The sequence below is a fragment of the Pinus tabuliformis genome, chromosome J, assembly GCF_031772625.1.
Source record: "Pinus tabuliformis cultivar Carrire ecotype Pingquan chromosome J, CPIR1, whole genome shotgun sequence".
Taxonomy (NCBI): domain Eukaryota; kingdom Viridiplantae; phylum Streptophyta; class Pinopsida; order Pinales; family Pinaceae; genus Pinus; species Pinus tabuliformis.
The window spans coordinates 976,771,559-976,781,859 of NC_142295.1; the positions used below are offsets into that span (position 1 = coordinate 976,771,559).

At 39.9% G+C, this 10,301-nt stretch overlaps 1 protein-coding gene across 1 annotated transcript; it reads right to left on the reverse strand.

Moving 5' to 3' along the window:
- Positions 1–7,565: 7,565 nt before the first annotated feature.
- LOC149230105 (uncharacterized) lies at positions 7,566–9,649 on the reverse strand. The gene is made up of 3 exons (XM_089378847.1): positions 8,842–9,649; positions 8,498–8,664; positions 7,566–8,064 (listed from the first exon to the last, which is right to left on the reverse strand). Exons 1-3 carry the CDS (start codon positions 9,559–9,561, stop codon positions 7,935–7,937), a joined length of 1,017 nt encoding a protein of 338 aa, XP_089234973.1. The 5' UTR covers positions 9,562–9,649; the 3' UTR covers positions 7,566–7,934.
- Between the last annotated feature and the right edge of the window lie 652 nt (positions 9,650–10,301).

The following is a 10,301-nucleotide window of genomic DNA, read 5'->3' on the forward strand; positions in this document are numbered from 1 at the left end:
TTGGGAAAAATATTGAGGGGCGCGTGGGGGATGGTGGGTGAATCATTATTTTAAAATTCACTTAAACTTTTATTTTCTTATTCATATTTTTGTATCCCACTGTAATGAAGCAAACCTGCATATGTACGCAACTGTTATGCAGACAACTAGTGTATATCAAGTTAACTAACTTTTCAGTTAATCCATCATTTGTTTAACTTGAACCAGTGTATCAATACTTCATTAGGCATTAATTAAACAGTAACCATGTGCAGTAAGAACAGAATAAAGCATCACACATAAGCAACACATGAACACACATGAACACTAGGATTTTTAGGTGGAAACCCAATGTGGGAAAAAACCACCATTGTTATAGTCTTTGTTTTTATCTTTTATTATAAGGAAAACATCTTACAATCTTGTACTGGCACAGAGTCATACTAACATGCATGGACCCACCTGTAGAAGGCTATAACTTTTTCTTGTTCTCCAGCAGCACCCACTAGAAGGGAGCTTTAACCCCTGATCCTGTTTACCGCCACCCACCAGAAAGTCCAATCCCCTGATCTGATTTACCAGCTACCACTGGAAGGAAGCTTCGACTTTCTCACTGAAAGCTCCAACCCTCAGCACCTCTGTGGACCACATTTTATAAAATTTCACACTGGATCCACCTGATACAAATCACAACTTGTAAGCCATTTTTCATCAAATTTTCAGACTGGAGCCGCTACCATCATTTAAGCCCAATACCAAATATCAAAATTGAAACTGATCACTGCAAAAAATTACTCCATCATTGAACCAACTAAATCAACCAATCACTGAACCAACTGAGACCCAAATCAATCAACTTATTCTCAAACAACCAAAGCAGTTAGATCACTATAACCATAATACCAATACTGAACCCAAACAGTGCATCAACTCACTGAACCAATTGAAAACCCTAATCAATAAAATTTCAGAATATATATGTTACTTTACTTTAGCGAATCTGCGTGTATATGTGACTTCTTTGAAGCATGCCTGTGCACATATCTCAAAACATTGAACCCTAAAACTGAGTCACTGTCATTCTAAAGCAAACACTGAGTTACACTCTGAACCACTGAATTACTCTGAAATAATCACAAAATCGTCATAGATCGTCAATCACATATAGCTAGCAGCATCATCGCTCTTCAATCAATCAATTCAACTTCAATCATCATTGTTAAACCTAGATCGTCAAGTAAGACTTCATTGACAGATAGCAGAAACACAGCAAGACTGATTAAACTGATCAGATATCTTATTCAACAAAACCCTAGCTTATATACATGATTTCCACAAACACTTCCACGTGTATACGATCTTTTCAGGAATCAAACCCGCGTACAGATCTGTGCAAAGTGAAGAATCGATACGCGACTTACCAACATTAAACCCACGTATGTACGTGCCTTTCAAGTTATCAAACCCGCGTACAGATCTACAAATATTGACTTATAGCTTCGTCGCACATCAAACCTTCAGAACAAACCCGTCTCTCGACATGCATAACAAAACATGCGTCAGAGATAAATATTACAGATCAAATCAATATAGTCATTTCAAATCTATTAGATCTGATCCATCGTCAAATTCTCGTGTGCATACTTAGTAAGAAATTCACTAATAATCCATTACATGCACACTTACTTCAGATCTAACTATTCATAAAATATTCATCACTTGCACATGAAAGTATTTTGATCTTCATCTCCTTATATAACTTAACCCTTAGCCAATACCATAGGTCAAAACCACACTAATGTCGATGGTATTCATTGACAAGATTAAGTATTTGTTGTTAAGATGAATAATATGGGTCAATACCATGGTAAAAACCCTTGGTATTTAGAATACCATGGTGCGGAAATTGTACATGCATTTTCTTCTCTATATTCGCGTGTGTACGCAGTTTTGCTTCAAAGAACCTGCGTGTCCCTATCAAAACATTCCCTTCAACATTTCCCTGTCTTTGAACTGCTATTTCTTTGTCCAATCTCTCTGTCATATGTAGGCACATCATGTTGACATTTTCATCAAGTAGGTTGCCATCAAAAGACAACTCATCAAGTAGGTTTCCATCAAGGACAACACAGTAGTCATAATGCTAACATTTGGAAAAAAAACCCGAGAGATGCATTAACTCTTGGATTCAAGGTTGAAGGTCTTTATAAGGTTGGAGAAATTATGTTGGGAGCAATGACTTGCGATACTTCTCTTCAATTCGAATTATGGCACCGAAGATTTGCTCACCTTCATTATAAAGCCTTACCTGATGTAAGGAAGACGGTCACGGGTATGCCAGAATTCAACTTAGATCATGAAGGTGTTTGTCAGGGTTGTGCAGTTGGAAAGCATACAAGGGGACCATTCCCCTCAAGTCAAATTCAAACCATTGATATTCTTCAATTGGTCCATTTTGATCTATCAGATATGTTGTCTGTAACATCTTTGGGTGGATATTTGTACTATGCAATTTTTGTGGACGACTTCTCTCACAAAACATGGATCTATTTCTTGAAGAAGAAAGATGAAATGTTCAAATGGTTTCGCTCTTCCAAAGCCTTGGTCGAGAATCAAACAGAGAAGAAAATTAAAATATTGAGAACCGATAATGAAACCGAATATGAGTCAAATGAATTCAATGACTATTGTAGAAAAGCCAGCATTAAGAGGGAGACTACTATTGCATATACTTCTGAACAAATGGTGTTGCCAAAAGGAAGAATTGAACCATCATAGAAGCCACCCATACCATGTTTCATGACAAAGGTCTACCGAAGTTCTTATGGGGAGAAGCTGCCAACACCGTTGTGTATGTTCAAAATAGATGCCCACATCAAACATTGGACTTCAAGACACCCGAAGAAGTTTTCACTAGTAAAAACCCTGTTGTTTCTCATTTTGGAGTTTTTGGTTGTCCCATATATTTTCATGTGCCGAAAGAGAAAAGAAACAAATTAGATGCATCTGGGAAGAAAGGAACATTTGTGGGCTGCAGTAAAACTTCAAAGGCATATAGAATTTGTGTCTTGTCAAAGAGAAGTGGAAATAAGTTATGATGTCACTTTCGATGAAATTTTTTCCTTAGGAAAGTCTGAGATCTTCCTACCCCTAGGAAGGATAATGACGATGATGCAAGAAAGCAAGATGAACCTCCGACTAATGCCCTGATGCCCACTATTGAAGGTCCAATGGATTTCATTGATCCACCTCCTAGTGAGCCCTCTACTTCAAGAAAAAGACCTTTGTGGCTCAAAGATACTCTTGAAGATGCTGAAAAACATATTGCACTAAAGAGGACATTTCGTGAACGCAAGAAGTTGAACAAGTACCGAGGGTAATTAGGTGCCATGAATACCATAGTACAATCTGAGCCATGTACATTCAAAGAAGTCGTGAAACACCAAGTTTGGAAGGATGCTATGAACGAGGAATATGAGTCGATCACGAAGAATAATGTCTAGGATGTGGTTCCTAGACCCAAGGACAAGTCAGTGGTCACTTCAAAATGGCTCTACAAGATCAAACATGGAGCTGATGGGAGTGTTTAAAAGTTCAAGGCCAGATTTGTTGCTCGAGCCTTCTCTTAAAAAGGAGGAGTATACTACGATGAAATATTTGCACCAGTTGCCCAATATACCACCGTCTGTTCGATCATAGCCCTTGCTGCCTCGCAAGGATGGAGCCAACACCAAATGGATATCAAAATTGTCTTCTTGCATCGCTCACTTAAGGTAGTCTATGTAAAACAACTTGAGGGGTTCGAAGTTCAAGATTGTAAGACACATGTACGCAGGCTGAATAAAGCTCTCTGTGGGTTGAAGAAAGCCGCCAGGGCTTGGTATGAGAGGATTGATAGTTACCTTATGAAGCTGGAATTTACAAAAAGCGATGTTGACCCAAACCTATACTTTAAGATTGAAAAGGACAAGCCACTCATTTTGGTCCTTATGTGGATGATCTCTTTCTAACAGGTGATGACCCTCTCATTCATCAATGGAAGAGGTAGTTGGCTTCGAATTCGAGATGAAGGACCTATCATTGATGCACTACTTCCTAGGACTAGAGGTCTAGCAAAAGCCAAGTGAGATTTTCCTTTCTCAAGGAAAATACATTGTGATGTTGCTTGAGAGATGTGGGATGGTGGATTGCAACTCTGTGTCTACTCCAATGGAACTCAACTTCAAGAAGCTATGTGGAAGTGTTGTTGGGCCCAGATTAGTGAACCCTTCTGAGTATCAACTTGTAGGGGTTCTGATGTTCTTGGTCAACTCTCATCCTGACATATGCTTCATTGTGAACACGTTGAATCAATTTATGGTCGAGCCTCATCACATTCATTGGATTGTTGCTAAGAATCTCTTGAGATATCTCCGGGGCACAATCAACTGTGCACTGATATACACTATCGGGAACTTGAGGCTACATGGATATTCAGATGCTGACTAGGCTGACAGTGTGGTCAACTGTAAGAGCATGTCTAGGTGTTGCTTCTCTTTCGGGTCTGTATCAATATCTTGGATGAGCAGGAAGTAAAAATCGATTGCTTTAAGCACCGCCGAGGCCGAATACATTGCTGCGAGTATGGCCTGTTATGAAGTTGTTTGGTTGAGGAAGCTCTTCAGTGAGCTATTTGAGCATGTGCTAGATACCACCGTGATCTTCTGTGACAACCAGAGTGGGATTCGCTTATCAGAGAATTTTGTGTTCCATGACTGCTCCAAGCACATTGATATCAAGTACCACTTTATCCAAGATATGGTACAATGGGGAGCAATAAGGCTCCAACACATCAGGACGGATGAGCAGGTCGCGGACATTTTCACGAAGCCTTTGGAGAAGGTCATATTCTTAACCTTCCGAGAGAGACTTGAAGCCGTGGAAATATCGTCTTATGAGGGTCCTGTATGAGTTGGACACTAAGCTCTAGGAGCTCATGGGGGCTTGGCGTACTTCTTAGGGCTATGAGCGACCATAAGGTGAGTGGTTCACCTTCCCCTAATGGTGCGCTAGATATAGGGTAAGTGGTTCACATTCCCCTGTGATACCCCATGTTGGTTGACATGTGTGTAGGGTGAGTGGCTCACCTTCCCCTATGATTGCGGATACATGTATGTAGGGTGAGTAGTTCACCTTCCCCTACGATTGTTGTATGCATATGATGAGTGGTTCACCTTCTTCTATCGCATATGAGCAGGATGAGTCTCACCTTCTCTTGTCGATGCCCCAGCACACATGTTACCCATGGAGTTCGAGACTCATGGGAAGTACCTCGCATCTGGCCAATGAGTTGGAAAAAGTGGTTAGGGACCATAGCACTACCGATGGACGCATCGTGTATTGTCGTACTCCTTATGACTATGATGCATGGTGTTCAACAACTTGATATGGGATCAAGGACTGACTTTTGTCAGTGGAAAGTGTCAGTGGAAAGTGCTAAGGTCTTGTGACTCACTCTCGATCACTTCTTCTTCATTATTACTTCATGGTTCAGCAGAGCATAGCAAAGCAGTGATGACAGAGATGGTACGTAATGACAGGATGGTATGATAATGTCAGATGGATTAGTAGGTGGAATTCCCCCTAGTTGAGAGGGAGTTAAAATTGGCAACTAGGGCCAAATTCCACCTTGAGACAGCTCATATGATGGAGAGGATTATTGCATTGGATTCCTCTTCTCGAGAGGGCCAATTTTGATATAAATATCATCTCATTCTGACAAGCAAAAGTGGAATTTTAAATTTATTCTCTCATGCACAAATTGTCAAAGGTCAGTGTTAGTGAAATGTAGGCTCAAGAAGCCCAGTGGATGTGGCTCCTCACCCTCAACGAATTGTATAAATAAGAGTGACATCTCTCCTCATTTGAACATCACTCACACACATCATTCTTCTCTCTCTTCTCTTGAGAGGTTCATACAGCGTGGGCAACGTCTCTCTGTCTCCCACGTGTGGCTTAGAAGGACAAAAATTTCAGGGACAAATACAGGTCGATATTTCAAAGAATAGACCAACATTGACCAAGGGTCGCTTGATCATCATCTTGACTATGATTTTCTAGGCAAATTTCCGATTTCTTGAGGCCACATTATATGGCACATAAACCAAAGTATTTGGGGCAATTTGACCCGCATTGACCACAACATTGTTTGATCGCAGCATTCACTGAAGATTGACTGAGTTTCACCGAGTCTAGGTGGATTGTTTTGGGTTGACTTTGACCCTTCTTGAAGGCCGAATTGGATGGTTGTTGACCGAGATGCTTGGAGAAAGTTGTCATTAATTTGACCAACATTGACTTTCTGGTTAGGGCTACAATTGATTGTTGTTGACCATTGATTTTGATTGGGTTGTTTTGACTGTGTATTGAGTAAATAAATTTGATCTATGTACTCTCTTTCTCTTGTGAACTATTGAATAATAATAAGAAGATTTGATCAAAGGGTTTTCCCCACATTGGGGTTTTTCCATGGCATCCGCCAAATCTTGTGTCCTCCTATCTTGACTTGTCTTCTACACATGTTTTTACGTTCTATCTGCATTTATTGTCAATGTGATTACCGCTGGAAATAATTGGAATTGTCATTGGGTTGATAAGGAACATTGAAGTAAATTGTGTTAAAGCATAGAACATACCATTGTTATCTAAAATTAACATAGAAGCATGAAGAACATGCTTAACCTAGATGACCATCAAAATGGGGGGCATGAAACCCATGCTTGAAATAATATTTTTTTTCTTTTTCTTGTAATATAAAAGATACATAATCACTAAGTACATTGACAATTAAGAAAATCAAAACTAGTTACATTTTCCAACACCCCTGACCTCCCCCCGTAATGTCCTTGCAATGGTGTCGTGTCAGGGCTTTATTGTGTGGAAGTGTAGATCTTGAAGCTCTGCGCTCCCGCACAATGAGCCAAAGTACATGCATATGAATATCTAATATTATAAATTATGAACCTATTAACCTATGTTATCAAGACGAACATGTTATTAACCTATGAGTATGCGAGTCAATTAAACTATCATTGAAATTTGTGCAGAAAGTTTTCACTGTGCCGAGATTTTTTTGCTTTCGTTGTGTGTAGTTTTCTCTGCACTCCGCACCACCTTTAATCAAACTCCACAACCTTTAATCAACTAATTAGTTAGTTGATTAAGAAACATGGATTATGTTGCATTGCAGCCATTACCCTAGTATATATATATTATTCTTATTGACTAATTTGTTGAATTTGTATGTTATCTCATGTTTTATGTGAAATATTAATGAAATCACTCGCATCGCTAAAAATGAGAGAACCATACATGAAATTTCAATGTTTTTCAAGATCATTATATGAAATCACATCGTTAAAATGAGGCCCATATATGAAATTTGTAGTGCAAGCCATTTGAAACTAGCCATCAAATAAATTACGGTGTATGGTTATCAAAAAGACACCACATGAGCTCAGATATTTGTGAATAAAATTAAATAGTCATGATGCCCATTTCATCATATCTTGTCACAATTGGTGAAATATGACATCAAAAGATACTCATTCCTGAATAGAACTATTTGATTCTAGCTGTCCATATTAACATTTGGAACGGAAAGCAATGTTCTGTTATTTTATGGTGAAATTTCTGATATTTCATTATCAATCTATAGTCTTCCTCGGTTGCCACACTGGTAGTGGAGCACTTCTTTCAAACGGTGACAGCCACTTTACTGGAAAGTTAAGCTACTTTACTGGAAGGTTAATGTACATATGCATGGAAATGGATTTTTAAGAAAATGAGGCTGCTTGTGGCCTCTTCTTCCCGGGCCTGGGTTGTGTATCACAGTGAGGGCGGGGAATTCATTACCAGTGTCATGATGATATCCACTGAAACGAAATTGCAATTGGGCCTCTGACCGTCTGACGTGATCAGGTAACTGCAGTAGTAGCAGTTTCATGATCGGTTGAGGAAGAAAAATTTTGCTGCTGAGACACATCCTGATCCTCTTCATCATCTTCTGCATCCCATAGGAAATGGGCATATGATCCAAGAACATTGCTGGCAAAGAGGGCCAATTAATCAGTTTAATGGTTTCATTTATTAAAATCCATAGATCTAGCAACATTTCTATAGCGTTTTGAGATATGAAGCTTCAAAGAGGGCCAATTAATCAGTTTAAATGGTTTCATTTATTAAAATCCATAGATCTAGCAAAATTTCTATAGCGTTTTGAGATATGAAGCTTCCCTCTCTTCCTGTGGTTTTGTAAAATTTATTAGTTTCTGGTAGTATCATATTGATGACCCACAGAATCCTCATCTCGGGATTGCCACTGGCATGATTAGGGCTGGCATGGCATGATTTAGGACTGACACAATAATCATTTAGCCACCAGGTTCATGCAAACAGAGCAATGGCTGTAACAAGCGATGAAAAGAAACCAAAAAACATAAACAGGGATGGAGAGAGAAAAGGAAGAGATGATACTAACCAATCATCTGGAGCAGCCTCAACAGCTTGATCAAAGTAAGATTGTGCACGAGGTGCATCTTTATGAACATCCCATATCAGATTGGCATAAAGAGAAAGCACATCTCCATCCCCAGGACTGGCTAGGATGGCCCTCCCATAATATTCCTCAGCTTTTTCAGGATCATGCTGGACCAACATAGACATGAAACCAGCAGTATTGAAAAGTTTTATGTAAGACTATATATTTTACAAATAGTGTGTCTTCATAAATTAGATATTGAAGACAACAAGGCCACATGATTAGTCATGTAACAGTGGCCCAGCTACTAAATTAAAACAAAGCTCAGATTCCTCAATACTCACCTTTTCCAGGAACCTGGCATAATTTGTCAACAGAAGTGGGTTGCCAGGATCTGCCTGCAGCATTTTCTTATAGTAAGCATCTGTGTTAGTGGAATCTGATCCAGACCCACCTCCCTTCCTTCCATACCCTCCACCGCCAGAGAACCCACCGCCATCCCCAACCCCAAATCCTCCATTAACAGAGTCCGACTCAGTTTTAGTTCCAAGATCAACCCTATCCCACACCAAACCCAACCCAGTGCCTTCAGATATCTGGCCACCCATCAAATCCTGAACCACATAAGGCCCCTCGGGACCTTGGGTTTGAATGGCTGCGCTGATTTTTTCTCGAGAATTCTCATATGAGTCTCTAGCACTCTGAAACCCAATTGAAATTTTGGCCTCAGAATCCTCAAATTCCTCTTCCAGGGCCTCCTCCAATAGGTCCTTGCTCAGAAAATCTTCTGCAGAGATCTTCCTACTGACGTCTGCAGAACCAGAGCCTCTCCTAAACCACAGCATGTTTGGACTACCATTAGATAAGGGGTTATGTAAATCAGCTTCAGACCAAGTCCTTCCCATTCTGGGCCGTACATCATGATGAACCCACTTGCCATCGCCATTGCCTGCAACATGAAATTGTGCCAACTGAAAACACCTGTGCGAATTCAACTCTGATTCAGGGTGAATCCCAGTGAAGCAATTCGGAGAAAGGTTAGAGGAACTACGGAGTAACATCATGGAGTTAGTGCCTAAGAGACCTACTTTTACCCTAATTCTACTAAGAGTTCACTGACTACATTCATGGAGTTGGAAGCACAGAATTCGCATATATAGGGATATCCCAGCACCCGTCCTAAATGCTAAGCCTGGTAAAAAGCATCTTAACCGCGGTTAACTTTGGTCCCTGGCTCTTACTACGGTTAAGGCTGGAGAGCATGGAAATTTCCTATCTGGAGTCACGTGAAGGGCCTCAAATAAGTTAGAGAACGGACGGTCGGATTTGGATGAGGCCACGTGAGGCGGTGTGCCTTCACCACCGGTGTCCACGTCGAGGAAGACACGGAAATTGTTATAGAAATATTATAACAATAATTTAACTTTTTGAATACGACGTGGGAACCATGACGCTTTATGGTTACCTGTTTACACTGTTTACACTTTTTTCATGGACTCAATATGTGGTTATGAAAGTGGACATGGAGTGATTTTTTAAGAAGCTCCACTGGTCTCCTATGCAAAGTCAGTTTATAACAAATTGTAAATTACTCAGAAACTAGGAGAGGTTTCTTTGAAGGGAGGAGAGCTTTTGGACATTGAGGAATGTGGAGATAAGAGTGATTTCTACTCTTTAAAGGAAGTCCATTCCTTTTAAATGAAGTAAGAAATAAGAGTTAGATTTGGTTTCTCCTTTGAAGCCATCATCTAATGAAAGCACATTGAAATTGCCAACTTACCAAGAGAGTTATTTCTTATGAAAT

Excerpts from the sequence above, each read along its gene's own strand:
- LOC149230105 (XM_089378847.1), bottom strand. The coding sequence starts at position 9,561 with ATGATGTTACTCCGTAGTTCCTCTAACCTTTCTCCGAATTGCTTCACT. Across the intron at positions 8,665-8,841 it reads ATGCCAGGTTCCTGGAAAAG|CATGATCCTGAAAAAGCTGA; the intron begins GTGAGTATTGAG and ends ATGTTGGTCCAG. Across the intron at positions 8,065-8,497 it reads GAGGCTGCTCCAGATGATTG|CAATGTTCTTGGATCATATG; the intron begins GTTAGTATCATC and ends CCTCTTTGCCAG.